Genomic DNA, 21,303 nt, shown 5'->3' with positions numbered 1-21,303 from the left:
ACAGATTTTTTCTTAAGCAAACTTTATAAACCCGCCCGCACTTGCGCACACACACATACACACACAATGGAGAACATAATCCTTTAAGAAAAGGAAAACAACAATAAAGAGTATGAAATATAGACTAATAATACGAATTTTCTGACGATATCAAGACATTTTAATTAATAGAACAAACGTATAACCACTGCAAATCTACACAAAATAAAAAAATATTGCACATTTGAAAATTCTACTATTTTCATGGACCCCAGCTATAAACAATAAAAATATATAAACAATTAATCATATCAAAAGAAACTCGCCGATCTGACAAAATTCAATCTAAGAATTCAAACAGAGATATCAGAAAAAAGGTCTTTAAAATGTTTCTGAATTAAAAATATACCAAGGAAAAGTTTTTTTTTTCTAAAAATTCTTTATCTAAAGACTATGTGCATTCAAAGAAAGTTTACTCAGCCAAATTTTTTTCCCCAGCAAAGGCTGAAAAACCGAATCTAAAAAAAAAACAAAAAAAAAAAAAAAAAAAAAAAAACAAAAAACAAACAGAAAAAAAAACAACAAAAAACAAACAAAAAACAAACAGAAAAACCAACGACAAAAAGCTACGAGTGAAAAACGTTTCAAAGAAACTTGGTCAACTTAATAAACGTTTTGATTAATAATTTAAAGTTTATAAAATAATATTAATCTTTGAAATTTCCACTCCATGAGTTTTAATAAAATGCTTTTCATATATAATCTGACACCGAGAAACAGTATTGATACTAAATCAATACTTTAGTACATCACTAAACTAATGTCAGTGCGAATTCCAAAACGAAAATGTCAGAGGGGGAGCGATATATAGAATCTTTTATATTTTTGCTGCTCTTCAAAAATCATTAGGACTCTGCATTATAAAAATCCACTAAAATCATCATGGTCTTTAAAACATAACATTTGATATCAATCATCAAGATCAACTCTTGATTTAAGTTTGTTGGATAACTTATCACCAGGATTTAACACCTCAATCGGCACAGCATTTACCCGTGTACCTTTTCTCGCCAAGTCTCCAGAAGTTTTACCTTAAAAAAATTTTATTCATATATCTAGAGATACTTGTACAAATTTTAATTTAAATAGAGAAAAAAGGCAAAAAAACTGAAAGCATTAAAATTAAAATAAAACCTTTGCGCGGTTGCCGTTTTCTATTTGGCCTCGAAGGATCACGAAACGCAGAGCCATTTTGTAAGGCTTGCATTAGCCCATCTAGAACACCTTCTTCGTCGCCAGCATCGTCCAAAAGATTTTTTCTGGTCTTTTGTTTTGCTGCTTCTTTTTTTTTAAGATCGCTCTCCTTTAACAAAAAAAAAAATAAAAATAATAATAAATAAATTAAAGAGAAAATTGCAAAAATCTTTCTAGTTTTTAGTATTTTGAAAAATGAGAAACAAGTCTCTCATAATATTCTTAAATCGTTTAAGATTCTTACTGCTTTTTCCTTTGCTTTTTTTTCCTTTTCTTCTTTTTCTTTGCGCTTCAAATTGTCTTCTTGCGCTAGCTGTACAAGAAAAAAAAAAAAAAAACCAACCTTTTTACTTTTTAGATTGTTTAATAATTCTAAACGATAAACTTTAAGAACCCTTAAGAAAGAACCTTTTTTAATCTTAATATTATTAAACATAGTTACGTACCACATATTCTTTGATGAAACTGTTTACTGTTCCAAAAAACTCTTCCATATTTGATTTCTTAGGGTCTAAACAGTAGTATTCAACTAACTCATTAAAAATTGTTGTCATATTTTTGTGCATCTCCTGTACGATTTGAAGCTTCTCGCTGCATTCAGCTACAAACCCCTGTTTCATTTGTTAAAGCTGTAACCTTTTAACCTTTTAATGCATAAATCAACTACATTAAAGTACTCAAAATCTCTTCTGAATAAATATTAATTATATTAAAATGTAAGAATAAATTGAGCTTGAAAAGATACAGACATTATGTCCAAAAACCTATCGTCAGAGTTAACAGGAGTTTGGTGATGCTGTAGTTCGTCACGCACCCTCGACAATGACAAGTTTAACGTAGCCACAGCCTTAGCGGTAACATCGTCAGAAACTAAACAGCATAAAAATAAGAGAAACTTTTATTGCTGTTTATGTAGTGGTCTATTCAAGCCATCTGATTTCCTGATTAGTTTAACGTCAATGTAAATTATTTGTAAAAGGTGAAACAAGAAAAAATGCGGTTAATAAATAAAAACTACAATAAAAAGCTGTTTTATGGAACATTATAACTTGCAGCATATAGGGAAAAACAATAAGAAATTCATAACTAAATTACCTCTACTTGCATCTGATAAATGACCAAGTTCATTTTCAAAACCATTGATTTCAGGATAGCTACTTTCAATAATATCGGCTAAAAAATGTGTTAAAGTCAGCTTGCCATCTACAGATTTTGTGTTGCCTACCTATATACATTGAAAAAAAAACAAACAAAACAAAACAGGAAAATACTTTCAATAAGAATTTAAGTCATTAGGAGAAAAAGACATCCATTTGATTCAAAAGTTAAAGAGGATTTTTTAACATAAACTCGTTTTTAAAAGTTAGGAATTATTTTCTACGATTACATTTTTTCAACTTCCTAAAATTGCGACTACAAAACTTTTGAGTTTTCAAAGACAGACACGCTGTCTCAAAGGAAAACTATTGTGTGCTTTATCTAAAGTGCTCTTAAAAAAAAGTTAAATTTAAGTTGTGTATAATTCAAACTATAGTTTGATAAAAATTAACTTACTTTTGTTAAAAGAGACAAATCAAAACCATAAGCTTGTGAGTTCTTTGTGCCAGCATTCATATAATTACCTGTAAGCAGTAGTAACTAAAGAAAAATAGTATAGATGACCAAAACTATGTTTTTGAAGAACAAAAACAATATTCACATTTATTACGACCATCAAAATATTTAAAAACTTAATTGAAAAACTTAAATCGTTACTTTAAAAAAAAAAAAATTGAAATACTTCAAGAAATTTCCCCCATTTTTGTCCACCTCTCAATTCTTTTGAAGCTTCAATTGCATTTGCAATATCCTTTAAAAGAAGAAGAAAAAAAAACTTAATATTGTTGAACAATTCATGATTTTTAAAAAAATTTTTAAAACTATAAAAAAAAAAATTTTTTTGCAACTAATGCTTTACAGGTTTAACATCGTTTAAAGTCTCATTGAAGTCAATCTTTGATTTCATACAGTTCAACCGTTGGTCAAGCCTTGGAATTGTAGCCATCTAAAATAAGGTAATGCAGCAAATTAATAAGAAATGTAAATAAATAAATTTAAGAAAAAAAGTACAATTCAAGTTTTCAGAAAATTTCAAAACTATTTACAGTCAATGCCAAAAAAAACCCAGCCAAGAATTTTTGTGTGGTTTTTTTTTACAAAAACTCTAAAACTAAAAAAAACAACAACAAGCATTTAACAAGTGATTATATTTAAAGCATCAATATATAAAAATCAAAGTTTTACACAATTATTAATAAAAACTCATCCAATTTCATTCAATTGGATATAGGTTGCATGATTGAGTTAGCCACCAGTCCAAAGTAAGTACATTTTTTCAACATATACTTTGTTACATTTTTTCAGTGTGCTTAGAATCATTATCTAATTGAAATAGATAGCTGCCACCTGGAAAAACCTCTGTGCAACTTGGCTTTGCAAGATGAAAAAGGATCCTGTAGAATTAGTTTTGGTTTGTAATACCATTAATCTTGTAAATCCTTTACATAGCATGCATAGCAAAGCATCCCCATACATTTATCTTTTTAGATGCTTAACAGTGGTTTATAAATTCAGGATGATACTTTTCATTAATAGGCCTCCAAATATGGAACCTATTAGGAGGCATAGTAATGAAGTGTATACCCACTAAAAGGAGTTTTAACTGAACAAACAACTTGTCTGCATTGGGCAATAGTCAGTCTTTATGAGCATTGAAATCTATGCAGAATGTTGACCTTTGATAGAAGAAGCCTCCTAAAAGCTCAATGAGAATCTAAATTTTTGTACAATATAGGCAACAACTTGTAGTCTTTTTGGGGATATTGATAATACCAGTTTCTACTTTTATCTCATTGGTAAAAATAGAGCAACTTTTGTAGGGCAGCTTGGACAATGTATCTTCTTGTTAAGTAGAGAAGATCTTAAAAACTATTTATTTTTATTATTAATTATTGGAGATTTTTAAGATCCTGATCTTAAAAACCTCCAATAACTAATAACAAAAATAAATTTTAAAATACTTTTAATAACCAGCATTTTTAAAATAAGTTCAAGCTAGATTTCAGTTGCCTTTGGTAGATTTCTTTTTAAGTACATAAGTCAGCATTTTGTTTAGGCATTTAATAAATAAAAATTAAATAGCCTTAACAACTGCAGAACTTGTTTAAAATTAAATATTTCTAAATTAAATATTTCTAAGTTAAATTTAAACAAACTTAAGTTATTTAAACAACTGTTTAAGTAAATAACTTTTCAGATAAAATTGAGTTTTCAAATTTAAATTCAAAATTTAAAAAAAATTTAGCGGTTTTTGAACAACTATTTTACCTGCAAAGCAAATTGTTCTGCCTGATTGAGGTCATCATAAACATCCCGGTATGTCTTTAACTGATCCATCTATAATTAATAGATAATTATTTTAAAAATGGCTATTTTAAATTTTTTATTTGTAAACAGATTAAAAAAAAAAAAAAAAAAAGATAACATAAAAATTTTTTTTTAATATTATTAAAAATCTTCCATTGGAAAAAATTTTTATTACAAAAAAAAAAAATCTTTTTTTTGATAATAAAAAATTGTAAAAGGAAAAGCACAAAAAACCTGCTCTTTTGTTGGAAGAAATTTGATAAGACTTTCCAAAGCTGAGCTTGTGATTACTTCTTCATCACACTGAAATATCTTTTGTTTAATTTGCTCATAGCTCAATTTAAAAGAACCAACAAAAATAGCTAAAAAAAAGTTAAAGTTTAACCTAGTTTTTTTTAGGTGATATTATACATATTGTACACAAATGTACTTTATAGATGCAGTCAGAAAAAAAAAACAACTAATTTTAAGCTTTGTGTTAAAACAGAACTACCATTATATTAGATAAATATGTTCAAAGCAATTTACATTCTATTAATTATACACAATACTTACATAAATTCTGAGCACTTTTTGCATCTAACACTTTCAGTTCAAGTCCTTTTTTACTTTTTGCAGCTTCATCAGTAGAACTATCAGTAGTTTCTCCAACACTCTTGGCTGGTTTGGAAGCAAAAGTCTCAGCTATTTGATCTAAAATATCACCTTTCACTAAAGAATCTTCTTTAACTTTAGTCCAAAAACTTCCATCCTTCAGCTTTGTAGCATGAATCTACATTAAAAATAATTCTAGTTAATGTTAAATTCTTTTTTTTATTAAAAAAAAAAATTTTCTACTAAATTATTTGTATTAAACAGACACTTACAACATTCCAATTTAATCTTTTTGTTTGTTTAAGTTGTGTATACTGTTTTTTTTGAGCCATACCAGCGGGAAGCCGTGGTCCTGCCATTGATCCCATTCCAGGTAAGGGTGGTCCAGGAGGACCAGGAAAACCTGGTGGTCGAGGTGGTCCACCAGAAAATCCGCCTGGAGGAGGTGGTGGTGGTGGCCCGCCAGGAAATCCACCAGGAGCAGGTGGTGGGGGTGGTACTCCAAAACCTGGTGGTGGTGGTGGTGGTCCAAAACCAGGTGGTGGTGGTGGTGCTACCGGAGGACCACCACCAGGGAATGGAGGAGCTGGTGGAGCACCACCTCCAGTAAAACCTGGCAGAGGAGGAGGAAGTGGAGGAGGACCAGTAACTGAACCTTAAGAATATTTACAGCATGTTTGAATTAAAAAATTAAATTGTACAATATTATCATAATTTGAATATATATTAAACTTGTCTTCATTTACTTTAGACCTTGTTCACAAAAATATTAGGATATTTGTGACCAAGGCCCATTTCCATAGACTTATTTATGACTTATTAGGAAAAAGAAAAAAAAACCAAACAAATAAAAAACCAAATTGTTTCTTTGTGTTTTAAAATCTAAGGTAAGAATAACTTTGACATAGGGATACTTTCAATATTACATAATTTTAAGACTTGCATTTGTACAACAAAAATACAAAAGGTAAAAAAACTGACCGCAAATCAGTCAAAATAATTGTGACAGAATTCCAAGCATATGCCTTAAAACCTGCAAATGTGGACAATTCATAAAAAACTTAATATTAATAGATATATAAAGCTCAAAGCATTTTGATTGTAGACAAATATTTACCTTTATATGTTGTCTACAAAAGTTTGTCTGTATAGGATATAGTGCAATAAATGGTTCTGACAGCACTAGGCACAGCCACTATTTGTCAACTTGAATGGATCCAGGACAGTTTGTTAAATGTTTTGAAAAAGATTTTATTGAAGGAATGAAACAATTGTAAGGAGAAAAATTATTTATTTTTAAACTTAAATCTTCACATAAAATTGCTGAGCTGGCATTGCCAAATGGGGTAGGATTGCTCTACTTGATGACAAACACTAGAAATATTTTACAGGCAATTGAAGTGGGTGTTTTCAAGACTGTTTGGGCAGATAAAAAATGTTTGACAAAGTTTTATGAATAAACATAAACATACTTCTGTAATCAATAGGTTGAAAATGCTGCATTCTCACATTCAAATACTATTGCTGATTTTAAAGTCTAATATTTAATCACTTAACTGTGACAAAATAAGTGCCAAATATGATTGACTTCAGATCTAATAACATATTTAATTTCCACAACATATAGTGATACTCTTTAATTGTCCATGGCCAACTCTGTTACAGATGCTGCAGCATCATTAATGCCAATAGCACCATCTTTTAGTTCATGAGAGAATATAAAAGCTGCTTTTTTTAAAACACTAGCAAAACAAACAAGTGTTGCAAAATTACTAAATTAATGTCTAGCTAGTAAGCAAGAACATTTTCAATTATGTACTTTATGATTGTAAAGCAAAACCAGTGTTATACCAGTGCTAAATCCATGCTGTAAGCTTTTATTGCAGGCTAGAAATTCTTTAACCTAGTTGATTTGTGGCTGTTTTTCTGAAAAATATTAATTTACCAAAATGTGTGTAGTCCTTTTTTAAAATAAAGGTGGGTGATGATCCAAAAAGAACTTCAGATATAAAATCTGCATAATTAAGTAACTATAAAACAGACTTTAGCTTTCATGAATATTTCCTAAAATATTTCTTTGTTGTACAGTTAATCAGTATATCTTAAAGCTGGTTACTATTGAAACATTAAGTGCATATTCTTTCTGTAATCTATGTCATTTTGACAGCTACAAATGTAAAAACTGTTCTTGTAACATGAAAAAATATACATATCAAAATAAGACTGATTTGTTTAGATCATTAAAAACTAAATGTAGCTAAAGAGTTCTAGAACGCAGAGCAATCAAGAGAACTAGTAAATCATTTGAGAATATTTTAGTGTAATTAGAATTGTTAAAATGTCAAAGTTATTCTGTCTTACCTTTATAAAACTAATAAGACATTTCATAACTATAACTAAGATACACACACACACTGACTGAGGTTTTTAAAAAGGTACTTCAAATAAATAGCATACTATTGATTAAATTTTAAAGGGATTTCTGTCAATAAATACATACCAGGTACTGCACCCCCAGCTTTTAAAGCTGAAATTTCTCCTTCTAGAAGTTTTAGTTGAGCTTGATGATTTGACTCAGCAAGTGAAACCTTTGCCTCTGCTTCTGCTCTTTTTGTTGTTTCTTCTTTTAACTAAAAAACCAAAGCAATAATTTCCATAGCTCCTTTTTTTGTAAAAAAAATAAATAAATAAATAAATAAATAAAATAAAAAAAATAAGTTAAAGAAATCTAAAACATAAAATACCTTAGCTTCCAAAACAGACAATTTTTTATCAAATTCTGCAATCTTTGCTCCTTCAACTTGCCCCTCTACAATATAAACTTGAATTGCTTTATTGACTTATTTAAAATTACAACTGAAAACATACATAAAAAATAGAGGGAAATTCAATAGCCTGGAAAAATATATTACCTATCAGGTTATCAATATCAATTTGAAGCTTTCGTGCAGAAAAATCAGGATCAACACCACTTTTTTGCAAAACAATTTGAGCAACACATTCATCAATAAGTTTAAAATATTGTGGCCGCACATAAACATCATCCCTTATTAACAGTAAATGTTGCAGTATTGATAAATAAAATGGTTCTGCAGGAGTGTCTTTGACAACAGTATTTAAAATATTTATGACATCTGAGAGATCCTCTAAATGTACAGTGATGTCATTGAAGCGATGCTGAAATTCAACAGCATCATCATCTTTATGTTCATCAAAAATGTCTAATTGAACATTTAAGTCTTCAGTATCAATTTCACGAAGGCCAGGCAAAGCTTCAGCAAGACCTTCACGTATAACTTCATTCCTTATATGCAATCTGAAGTCTAAATCCTCAGGAGTAGCTACGAGTGCATTAATCATTTGCAGACAGGCAACCTAAGACAAAATATAATTTAATTAAATTAAATCTTAATGTTAAATTTCTTACTTTTCCAGTTTTTTTTGTTTTTTTTATTAAGAAAAAAAACCAACCTTCAAAGAAGCAGGGTATTGATCACCCTTCAAAGCTGTGATGACAGCATGAAATCTGGTTTTATTTTCTGCTTCTCCCTTTAAAGTCATTGCTTCAAGAGCTTTATCATGGCTAATAAAATGTAAAATATCATAAATTTGCAAATCAATTTTCGTTCCTGGATAGTATTATATCCTAACTGTTTATGGCTCAAAATATAGGCAGATTTTATGTCACCTCATGCAACATATGAGACATTTTGAAGTCCATGACAACAAAAGACTGGTCTTAGGAAGCCCTATCATAGTGGCATTTCTGATGGATCTCCAAGACAAGTTTTACCAAATTTAAATACTTTTTTTACCTTAAGGACAGCAAGAAAGCATACAAAAACATGCAAGACAGGTGGTTTCTCACCACAGTAAAACAAATTCTCTGTGATGAAAAACAACATATATTTATCTACTTCAAACCATGATAAAGACTAAAGTAGTACAATAATTTCCTCAAGAAGCTAAAACCTGATGATTAGTAGTAATTTTCTTTACTTGTGAGGCATAAGTATTTAGGAAATAATACTTGATATTAGAAACAATAAAAGAAATTTTATATAGGATTATCCAGGTTCAAACAATTTATTTATAAGCTTTAATCTTAAAAAATTAACTACAAATATTTTAAGTTACTAAACTGTAAAGTTTAACATTTCAATTAAAATTTAAAAAAACTGACAACAAAATAATTTTAATACTATTACTTACTCAACAAGGCCCACAGCAGCCATTATTTTGACAACATCTTGCATCATCCCTGCATTATCTGAACGAATACATTGAGCTAAGAGCGTCAAGCCTTGTATATTCTTAAGCATCAAACTCAATCCAAACTACAAAAAAATGAGACTTTTTATTGACAATAGATTATTAGGCAATAAAAACCTGCTATTAAATTATAAAGCTAAAAAAAAAAAAAAAGAAAAACTTTTTGACTGCAGCAGAATTCAAACCACCATGAGTTCCCTTGAGGATTGTTGAACATTTAAATTAAAAATAACTTTAAATGATTAAGAAAAAGTAACTTTCTCTATTTCAAAAAATTATTTAATTATTCAACCTGTATGGATGGTTGTTAAACTTAATTTTTTAAACTTTTGAATGTATACAATAGTTGCTAATATTTGTCTGTCTCATGTTAAAAATGAAACACTAAAAACTGTCATTTAACCCATTTTCTATATTGTTGTCAAACATTCTAACTAACTCTGCTTCTTGTTTAAAATGATGATTGTTCTTATTTTACCAAAGTGATAAATTAAAGCTCCATTTAAAAATAAAAATTATGGATGTTTTTAGTCTAATAAAATATAATTGGTTTAAAAGCACTAAGAAACAGTTTGGATTGGAACTGATGAAACATGAGAGTACACATACCAATACTCCCTTGCAATATACACTTAGTATGTACATAAAAAGTGTGTATTTTCAGTTAGATAACATTTAACAGAATAAATCCAGAGAAACTCATGCAAATATATCAAATAAAAATGTCAACATCCAAGGATTACTAATTCTGATCAATAATATCTCTCTCTTTTTTTAATAATGTATATATCTTTAATTTAAGAATTCACTGTATTGCAAGCTCATCATATAGCTGCTCCTAGAAGAATCAAACAGTATTTGTGCATGAGGAAAACAGGCCCAAAACAATTTTTTATTTGTACAACTTTTAACTTTGCAGAATTAAAAGTTGTAAAAAATACTCTATTATATTTAAAAAAAAAACAAAAAAAAAAAAAAAACAAAAAAAAAATCAAATTATGAATAATAAATATAATGTAAGGAAAAATGTTTGCTGATTTTCAGAGAAAATCCTTCTTTGATTCCATTTCAGATATTTTGCTCAAGATTTTTAAGGTCAAGTCTTGACTACCATTTCTATGATAAATCCTATCTTCAGACACCCCATTGTAAACAATTCCACCACATACATAAATGCCATATTAACTGCTCTGCAGACTTTTGATTTGACAATTATTCTTGCAATATTGTTTTATGAAGGGTGGTATTGTTTTATGAAGGGTGGCATTGACAATCTATTTTTTTTGTCCTTATCCTAACAGTTTTGACACTCTTTGAAGCAAGATTTTCAAACTGCAATTCTTATTATTTTTATTACAATGCACTCCTGACAACTTCAGGTTTCTTTTTTACCCACTGTACTACTTATGTCAGCCTGCATAATTGCTTGTAAATTTACTTCCAATGGAACAATGTCTAGTTCTGTTGGATGTACATTTACAAGCAACTATGCAGGCTGACCAAATGCCAAATGATCTGTAGCCATTCAGGTCAACATTTTTGTCAATGCTACCATCATAATCTGTGGAAAAGTAAAAATATTGATATTATACAGCATACTAAAAGCAATACATCAAAAAAACTGTTATACATGAAATTGGAGTCTGCATCTTTTATTGTTCCATAAAAAATGTTGAAAATTTTGCTCAATATGGCTCAATTTGTTAACAGAGCCAAAGTAAAATCATATACTAGTAGAATAAAAATTTCAATTCAATGGAGGAGGGTCAAGATATCAACCAATTTCTGAATAAAGCTATTTGTATTGGAGTAAACTAATACATTTTTGAAAAATAAAAAAGTAAGAAAACACAAATTAATTATTCTAAAATTTTAACAATAAAGCATAATAAAAAATGCATCATTAAAAGTAAATTAGGTGTAAAATTTATTTTTTGGTATTTCTTAAAGTCATATTTAAAAATTTAATTCCAAATTTTGAAACTGAAACCAAATAAATAACTTTATAGTGCTGAAAAGTTATGCTCTGTATGCTAGTTTAAATTGAATACTAAAAAGTTTACTAGATTTTTTGAAAGAGCACAAAGTAGACTGATAGAAAAACTATCACTGGAAAACATGCACAATTGCACAGATATTTTGTGCACACTCTGGTTCTACACAGTTCTTTTGTAGCTTGTTCTTGTTCTAACTCTTAAGTTTTTGTCAAATCTTCTCTCTACTACTGGTTTAGTACTGCATAAGTTTCTTAGTTAATTTACCCAAATTCAGTAGAAAAAGTTCTCCCTTTTTAAATGAGAACCTCACTTATCTTGATGGGTCTGGAACCTCACTTAACTTGATGGATATACAACAATGGGTGGATAGGCATGGCTCTGCATGTCTATAGAATTACGTTACTCTTAGTAATTAAAGTAAAAACAAAATTTCAATAAAAAAGTCAATTTACTTATTTTATTTACAAAACAATTAATAGACCTATATAAAACATATAACTCAAGAAAATGTTTTGTATTTGTTAGTCAGAATTAGATTTACTATTTTCACACAACCAACACACACAATTTTTGTTTGAGAGTGACGCTTACATGTAAATGTCTGGCAATTGTGTCATTTTATTGACACTGAGGTTTTCTTTCTTTTGTGCATGAACAACATTTACCACAATTTTTGGGTGGTTGTTCTTCTCAAACTCATATTTTAGGCACTCCATAATTCAATTTCAAAAATGCCTGCACATCTGATGGCAAGTTTTGAAGGCTTGCTTGAATGTCAGGTGTTCTTTCATAAGGGAAAGTGTTAATTGTTTCAAAAGCAGCCTTCTGTGCAATTTTGTGTCATACTGGTTAGCAAAAAAACAAACAAATAAATAAATAAGTAATAATAATTATAATAAAAATATATAAGAGCATTAATTAACTAATCATTAATTCATTATATATACATACCTTTTTGATTCACAAAATATATAAAAAACATTTAACCAACACTACCACAATTATCAAAAAATTCAGTGACTCTAAAAATATTATTTTTTACTTAACTTATGTAAAATTTGAAATAATGCTGTATGTGTTGTTTCTTTTTTTTATTTTAAATTTTATAATCTTGATTTGTTACCTTGAGGATTTACACAAGTTAACTTATTTTTAAATATCGCTTTCATCTAAGTTAATGCTTTAATTTTAAAAATTAAAGAAATATATATTATAATACATAAAACACTATTGTCTACCTCCATTATAATGCGTAAGACACCAGTGTCTACATCCAGCAGAAAACAATTAAAAGATGTGCCAAACATAAATTTGAAAAAATTACCTAGTTGGTTTTTGTATTACCATCTAAGCTACTAAATCATTTTTACAAGAAATACAATTTTTTTACTCAACCCAACAGTCTAATTATTGAGATCAGAGTTTTACTGGCACCCAAATGTTTCAGGAGGTGGGTGGGTTTTGGGAGAAAAGTTAAATTAAATATTCAATATTTTATACATAGCAATAGCAATTTAAATTTTACTTTTTTTGCAGGGTCTAACTTACTTTTACAGGGGCCTGTAAACTTTAAGCTATTTTTAAAACAACTGGACCCATAATATCCTTTGGCACCATTTTCAGTCTATCATTATATATACCGACATTTTCAGTTCATCATTATATATACCGACATTTTCAGTTCATCATTATATATACAGACATTTTCAGTCCATCATTATATATACGCAACAGATTTCAAAGAACTACATGAATTTAATTATTAATATTTTAAATCTGAAATCAATAGTTTTAAAAAATGAAAAACTTTCTAAAAGTGTCTGGAAAAAGGCGAATTGATACATGATGCTTTAAGAAACAAGGGAAAAAGTGAAACACTTTTGGAAAAACATATTAAAAACAAAGTTTGCCAGGCAACTTTCTAACAAATTCATAGTTGGCAAATGCTTTAACATATTAATAAATAACTTTAAAAATCATTTTAAACCCAAACAACATTTTTTACAGTTAAATAACTTACATAAAGTAGAACTTCAAAAAAAAAGGGAACAGAATGATATAAATATAGAATGATAAAAAAAATTATTTTCACCTTGTTATTCATAAAAGCTTTTAAACATTTAACGCACTCATGCTGAATCTTCATATCATGTGTTGATGAACTAAAAAAAAAGAGTTTACAAACATGGTACACAAATCAAGCTAATGATGAAATAACACAGCTTTAAAGATAGAGCAGTAAAAACCTTATTTAAACAGCTATTAAAACTCTCCAAACACATCAATGACTCAAATTTTTATTAAGATTGATAAACACATTTCCTTAACAAGTTTATTAAGTTTAGAAGTTGATAAAAATTTAAACTCATTAAATGGTCTCACTCATCTCAAGAAATGAATTGATATTACTTATTATTGACACCATTATGGTCTTTAATTTTATCCTAGAAATTTCTAAATCTACATTAAAAAACAAATAAAACCACAATCTACCTGCAAATAAAGTTTCTTAGATGATTAAGTAAACATTCCAAACCTTTGGCACCAAAGTCCATAATCCAGCTAGAAAAAATACAAGAAATTAAAAAAAAATAAGTTAAAATTATTAATTCATATATAACAAAGACAACTTAAAATTTACAATTTCATATACACTTGCATTGAATAATAAATCAAGATGTTTTTTCAATTTGCTGTGTTGCTTCTTCTGTTTTAATGCTCAAGGCTCAAGGTAAAATTGTAACTTGTTCATAAAGCTTATAGATTCATTTAAACAGATATATACATTTAAAAGTAGACTAAATCGTTTTTGTCCATTTTTGCTCATAACAAAAATACTGTGTGGGAACAACAGGGGCATGGAAAATAGAGCAGCAAAAGTGGTATATCTAATTCTAGTCTAAACTGGAGTGTGTTACTGAAAAAGAAATTTAAAAAATATATTCATTTCAATAACTGAGATAAAACCCTCTAGTTAAGCCTGCAGTTTTTTATATATAAAATAACTTTTTGTTCATTCTTTAAATTTTCATCCACACGGATTTATGAAAGTGGCAGACACACTCCTTAAATCCTTAGCAAGAATATAAAAGTCATGTTTAGGATATATCATATTTAAATTAATTCTTATTTAAATTCAACCCTTTAATGAATTTTTATTAATGTGCAAGGTTGAAGTTTAAATATCTTGATAGTCTAAAAGGAAAGAAATTACAAAAAATTGATTTGTAAATAAAGAAAACATTGAGCCTAAATTACATATAAATCTATTTTCCTTTTTTCTACACTATTTAATACATACTTTCTGTAATAACTGAATTGCTATCACATACATAATTATTTATAAACTTTTCAAACGTGAATGCAAGTTTTTTTGTGTAAGTGGAATTTTTTTTTTTTTTTATAGCCATCTAATTTTTAACATTAAATGAAAGGATACTAAAATTGATGTTGTTTAACTAGCATTTTTTTTTAAGAGAGCAGGTAAAATACCCTTATCTCTGAAAGATAAGGGTATTTTACCTGCTCTTTTAAAATGTTCATCTGGATAAAGATATGGGAAACATTATATGCCCTACTGCTGTGGATATTAAAAAAGATCTTGGCAGTAGGGTCTAGTGGAATGCTGGCATATTAGCAATTTTTTTGATATTATTGAAAACCTGCTTGCAATTGCAGTGAGCAATATATACTTGTTTAAAGTAAATTTTCAAGGGGATGTTTCCTAATAAATTTTTTTTTTACCTAATGAATCATTTTTTAAAAATTCACTTTTAGATATTAACAAAGTTTATAAATGGTCAGGTACTTGTTCTTCGTTTTAATATATTTATATATTTTAAATACTGTATGCAAATAAGTAATATTTATTATTTCAATCAGAATTAGACCCATAATTTTAATTTTTTTCTCAAAGAGTTTAGTTTAAGTAAAGAATTCTTAGGATAATCTCCTTCTTGGCTTTAAACACTGATAGCAAATTTCTGTGCTGAGCTCTAGCATACCCATCTCTTGCATTCATAACATTCCTCATCTTGTTCCTTCTACAGAATTGATACTTCTATCACTTTATTAACAGCACACTCAGTATATACATGAAACTTTTAGCAGAAGAATTATAAATGATATATTCTAAATGTTATATGTAGGGATGTACTGCATATCTGATACTGGATATTAGGTATCTGGTGGCCAAAATCTGGAACTATGACACTACACAAGACTTCTGAAAGAGTGGAAAAATAAATATAAACAAACTTGAAAACTATAGAAAATGGTTGCTTTTGATATATGATAAATATTCTGCATTGTTTATGACTTTTACTTTTAATAAATTGAATGATGAATGACAATCAACAGTTTTAATTTCTTTTAAATAATGTTTACATAGAATATTACAATACAGAATATAGAAGAACTATAGATTGATGACAATCATTGAACAAAACTTTAAAAAGTTTAGCTACCCACAAAATAAAATACTTTATCAGTTTTCTTTTGTGAATTTTACATATGATAAATATCCAGATCCAGTAAGCAATATTCAGTTAGATTCGATAAAAAATACCATCTGGTACAAGCCTAGCTATCTCTTTACCTTTGGTGAGACAATAAGTAAAAATAGATAACCCTTTAAATTTTTTCCATTTAACTAGTTGTCTTAATTCCTGACATTGTTTTTTTAGATGGTTTTTCTAGAAATTGTGTTATAAGTAAACCATAACCAACAAACTTTTCCTGAAGAAATCTTATTACTTATAACTTAAAATGTTTGTTTAGTTAATTTGAAATTAATCTGTAGATTGTAGTCTTCATTGCTTTTTAGTCTCAACATTTTTAGTGTCTATATCTGCATGTCAAATTTCCATATGGCCTTACTCTTTTGGCTCTAGAACTATTTGAACCCCCCAAAGCTGGAATTTTCTTAATAAGAAGACAGTTGTAACTACCATGTGCCTTAATATTAAAGTCTCTCAGTGAAAAACAGCCAGGTACAACCCAAAGAGTTTTCTGATGCAAAATTTAGAGAGTTGAGACATTAAAACTCTAAACAATATTATATGCACATATCTAATTTTATTCTATTTTATAAATCTCTAGCCATAAAAATTTCATAATCCCTAAATTTTACAGTTTATTAGGATGAAACCTGAATTAAAGCTTTTTTTTTTTATCCTCTCTTTTTCAAAAATCTGAAAACAATGGTTACATATTCTTGTATAATAAAAAGAAAAAATAACAAAACATAAATACTTTAGCATTATTTTAAAAACTAAAAAAATTTTTAAAAAAGTTCTGAAAAAATGAACACATGAAATTTTTCATCTATATTTTAAGGAGCAATATTTAATGCATAACAAATTTTGAATGGGTGATAATTTTATTTAATGGGTAACAATTTAATGTGAAACTTTATTTAATGATTAAAATCTTTTAATTAGATGATTTTAGTGGACTTTGCACAAGACATTTCTTGTTAAAATAAACAAAATATACATCAACTTTGATGCACTGATTTAAAATGTATTTAAAAATGTGCTCTTGATTACACCTTAAAATAAATTTTCATATTTCTACTAAAATACAGTTTTAAAATTTTATACAAATAAATGGAAATATGAGAATTTTAAATGTTGTTTCTTTTAAATTGTAAAAATATTTTAGCTCAACTAATTGCCAGTTAAGGAATAAACAACTGAAACAGTTTAAAAAATCATATGTAGAGTAGACCTTAGTAAATCTGCAGCTGGATTTAAATAATTAAAAAAAAACCTTAAGTGAGTTGTCTTGATCTAAATTTGAGGTACTTTTATTCTATTGTTTTAAGTTTCTATATAAAAAAAAAAAAAAATAGTGATAACAAAAAAGCAGCTATCTTAACTAAATATAGACAATTATAAGGCATAGAAAAAAAATTAATTTTTAAGCTCAGGTGTATTCCTATGTAAAATATAAATTTTAAAGGGGGTTTGTTCTATACAAATATATTTTTTAAAATAAAATTTGATACCAAAAAATGAAATACTTTCTTCTTGTTTTAAAGATCTTCTTTATTTAAATTGAACCCCAATGAATAAATAGTATTTCTACATAGCACTCATAATCACATTTTCATGATGTGGTTAACATGACCAAGATATAATAAAAAGTTTTAGTTACAGTTTTACTCTTTTAATGATCATTATATGTAACTTTTTGTCTAATAATAGTTTTTGCTGGAATGTATGAGGCACTTTCAACCTACTGATATGCAAATAAAATTATTTTTTTATTATATCTACTAAAACAATCCAATTGAACAGTGTAACAATTCCGAGTTTCACGATTTGACAGTTATGAAATGTATCAAAAAAAAAAAAATTTAACTGAAACATTTTTTTAAAGATTTCATTCCTCTGAACAATTTTTTTTTTTTCAGAATTCTGACCTTTTGGTCTAATTTGTATTCGTAAGTAATATTTTAATCAAATATTTCTTTTGCAATTCTGAATGGATTAGCTGACATGACAATTCAATACAATATAATTTAGACAAACATGTTTGTCAGAACAACAGCTTTTTACAAATTATTTAACAATAGTTTAGAAGTAAATTGAAGACTAAAACGCAAACTTTATTCATGTCTTTTCTATATAAATAAAACAAAACAAGGTTAATTGGTTAGTCAAGATTCCAAAAATGATATTGTTATTATTGCTGATTTAAAAATATAATGGCAGAATATACAGAGTGGCACTTCGTCAGCACAATTAATTCATGTGCTAAAAAATTCATTTTTGTTTTAGAATAGTATTCTAAATAAAAATGATGTTTTAATAAAAACTTCAAATTTATTGTAACTTTATAACATATTAATTTGAGTAATTATTAAAGTATTTAATTGCTAATGTCTAAGAAATTTACTAAATTGATCAACTGAACCTGATAGGCCGTCCAGTAAGTGATACTCGTAAAGATTGTAACAACTGAACAAGTTCTCCAAATTCAAAATCATTTCTTGATAACTGTTTTTGATAGTCTTCAGCTGATTCAGGACCAGACGATACCTTTGAAGAGAAGATCAAAAAAGTTACCTAGAGACTAATATAACAAGCCATCATCAAAAAAATTTCTTTAAAAAAATTATTATTTACAGATGATAAAACAATTAAAAACTAACTTTAATATTTTGTCTTCTCATAAATTGTCCAAGCATATTTAATTTGTCATTAAAATCTTTATTACGTATTGGCATTTTTAGATTCTCTGTTAAGTTCATGTCATCCTAAACACAAATAGGACAAAAAAATTACAAGTCATTTTAAATTTCTACAATTTCAATAGTATCAGATAATTGCCTCACCCTAATTTTTTTATACTAGACTGTTATAAAATGTATTACCTTTTTAAAACTAAAAGAGAACAAATTATTTTATAATCTGTAATCTGTTCCTGCTGACCCAAATAATTACTGTCTTAAACCTTATTTTTGTTGTGGTTCACAATAAAAATAAAGAAAGTAAAAACATTTACTGGAAATAGCACATATTGTTAAGATGAGACCATTAAATTTTTAACCTTCTCTTTTGTAATATTTAAGCAACTTTAATACGCTTCTTATATGAATAAAACAAACCAATGTTTAAATTAAAAATCTCTAAATTGTATAGTAAGGAGGTTAAAAGGAATCTAACAGGAGAAATAGTAAATTATAATTCTGCTTTTCCTTTGCTGCAATATGATGGTCATATGATACTATAACATGGGAAGTTTCTATTATGCAAGTTTAAAACTATAATTAAAGTAAAGAAAGTAATCAAAATCATCAAGTAGTACTTAAAAGAAGTAGCCTTGTCTTTTTCAGTGCTAATGTAAACAATAGACATTTACAGTAGTAAAGACTTAACAATACCATAATAACCAAATCAATATTTCTTTACATAAATATAAGGCTTTAACAATCTTATTAAATAGATAGAAAATATTATTAATTCAACCATTCATCATCACCATATAGTAGTTTACCATGTAGTATTACACCATATAGTAATTATTATCTAACTTTTATTTTTATGCTTTAAGTCTTTGGCGTCCTTGACATTTTTTATTTAGTAGATTTCAAAAACTTACAAGCATTTTCTCAAACTTCTTGTTAAACTCTTCAGAAGGCAGCTTTTTAAGCCCTGAAATTTCTACCTCCAGAACTTCATTGACAGGATTGTCTGCTTCATATGGTGCTTTTGGTCCAGGTGCACTTATCGGAAGCTTTTTCAATGGTTTTCCAGACTTAGATTTCTTCTTAGAAGCTAAACGGTCTAACTAAAAAAAAAAAAAAAAAAAAAGCTATTTAAATTATTTTATTGACAATATAGCAATTTTTTTTTTTTAATTAACTTCAAAAATATTTTTAACATAATTTTCTTTTTATTTCATCAGGTTCAACCTAATTTAGTGATAATCTAGAACATTTTAATTTAACCAAAAAAAAAAGCTTTACATAGGAAACAATTCTTGAGTGCCTATAATAAACCAGATTTTGGGTTTTTGCCTTAAATTGTAGATAAGATCACAGAACCATAGCTTTGTAAATATTCATATTTTTGTGCTTATCATTTTAGTTTGATTATCAAAATTACTTTTATACTTCTGAAATACATACAAGAATCATAGTATCTTTCCTGGTTCTTCAGGTAAGATAACATCAAGTAAAAAACTTCTCACTATGCAATTAGTTTAACAAATGAGTATTTGCAATTACTTACTAGCATTACATGCTTAGATAGTAGATGGATCAAATTTTTTTAAAAATGTTAATTAATCTTAATAAATCTTAACAAGTATTTAGTAACATTAGTGTTGATTAAGTCATTGAGGAGATCTTTGCTTAGAAGTAAATACTTTATAAAATAACATAAGTTGATGTAATTAAACCAACTATATTAGCTTGTATATATACTCACTAACAATAGAGTATATTTAAACTCTATTACTATTTCTGGAGATCAAATAATTAAAAGGGCTACTTGTTTGACTAATGGTTGGCAATGATGTTAAAAAGAAAGACAGAGATATATAATAATACTTTACAAACATTTTAACTTGTAATTTTAATTGATTATGCTTAGCTAAATCGTTTTGGATATATTTTACACTGCAATTTAGATATTATACAGAAACTATTTCTAAATAACTAGTATAAAAAAACTAGTATACATAAGTAAGCTTCAATATTAACACGCTCAAGTCTCAAAGCTCAGCTACAGATAATTATGCTCAAACTAAGTATGATAACAGCAACTCTTACCAGAGAACCTTTTTCTTTGTCGGCCATTTTTTTTTTTTTTTTTGGTAGTAATGGAAGAATAGGAAAATATCCAAAAGTCTAATCACATATTCTGGGTTTTCCTATCGCTGTTTATCCATAAAAGCTAGGAAGGAAATCAATTCTGCAAAAAATTTAATCTTCGTCTCAACTTGCCTAAAGTTTTACATATCTGAACCGTACGGATTCTTAGAGCGGCTTTAAAATAACCATGGGTGAGTTAAATTGATAACCTTGGGTGAATTTCAATTAGAAAAGATCGATGGTTTAGGTTGCTATAAAAGAATCGAAACGTAACTAAAAACGTCATTAAATGTAAACAAAATTGATACGCTTTAATTTTATTCGACCTTAAAACATGGTTTAAAAAGTCATAAAACCATTTTTAAATTTATTTTTAATTTAAACAAAGCCAATCTTTTTTCTGACTTTCATCAAATACGATAATTTCAGTAGCTGAACTCCTTAATGTTAACAAGGTTTATTATTGTTCTTTAGTAG

The 21,303-nt window shown here is 27.6% G+C and overlaps 2 protein-coding genes across 2 annotated transcripts in view; one reads left to right on the top strand and one right to left on the bottom strand.

Annotated features, from left to right (window-relative positions):
* Nucleotides 1-21,303, top strand: part of LOC149891668 (E3 SUMO-protein ligase ZBED1-like) — a 588,790-nt gene that overhangs the window by 348,878 nt on the left and 218,609 nt on the right. The window lies entirely within an intron of this gene.
* Nucleotides 107-21,056, bottom strand: LOC145191122 (protein diaphanous homolog 1-like). The gene is made up of 24 exons (XM_090077356.1): nt 20,785-21,056; nt 19,611-19,799; nt 18,661-18,765; nt 18,423-18,547; nt 13,995-14,063; nt 13,594-13,663; nt 9,445-9,569; nt 8,704-8,815; nt 8,145-8,607; nt 7,977-8,041; nt 7,733-7,862; nt 5,505-5,887; nt 5,194-5,410; nt 4,873-5,000; nt 4,600-4,668; nt 3,191-3,277; nt 3,014-3,082; nt 2,788-2,871; nt 2,329-2,458; nt 1,979-2,103; nt 1,680-1,844; nt 1,478-1,546; nt 1,174-1,342; nt 107-1,070 (listed from the first exon to the last, which is right to left on the bottom strand). Exons 1-24 carry the CDS (start codon nt 20,809-20,811, stop codon nt 949-951), a joined length of 3,297 nt encoding a protein of 1,098 aa, XP_089933482.1. The 5' UTR covers nt 20,812-21,056; the 3' UTR covers nt 107-948.

Source organism: Hydra viridissima, unplaced genomic scaffold (genome assembly GCF_058129835.1).
Source record: "Hydra viridissima isolate aposymbiotic clone 2 unplaced genomic scaffold, HvirCarnegie_v1 scaffold_2, whole genome shotgun sequence".
In the NCBI taxonomy this organism is placed as follows: domain Eukaryota; kingdom Metazoa; phylum Cnidaria; class Hydrozoa; order Anthoathecata; family Hydridae; genus Hydra; species Hydra viridissima.
The sequence above is the reverse complement of the archived record's forward strand: the minus strand, read 5'-3'. Positions and strand labels throughout refer to the sequence as shown.

What these genes read in the sequence shown, in the direction of transcription:
- LOC145191122 (XM_090077356.1), bottom strand. Translation starts at nt 20,811, where the DNA reads ATGGCCGACAAAGAAAAAGGTTCTCTG. An exon ending in ACAAAGAAAAAGGTTCTCTG is followed by an intron (nt 19,800 to 20,784) that starts GTAAGAGTTGCT and finishes TTTTTTTTTTAG; the next exon opens with TTAGACCGTTTAGCTTCTAA. An exon ending in CTTTAAACGATGTTAAACCT is followed by an intron (nt 3,083 to 3,190) that starts GTAAAGCATTAG and finishes CTTCTTTTAAAG; the next exon opens with GATATTGCAAATGCAATTGA.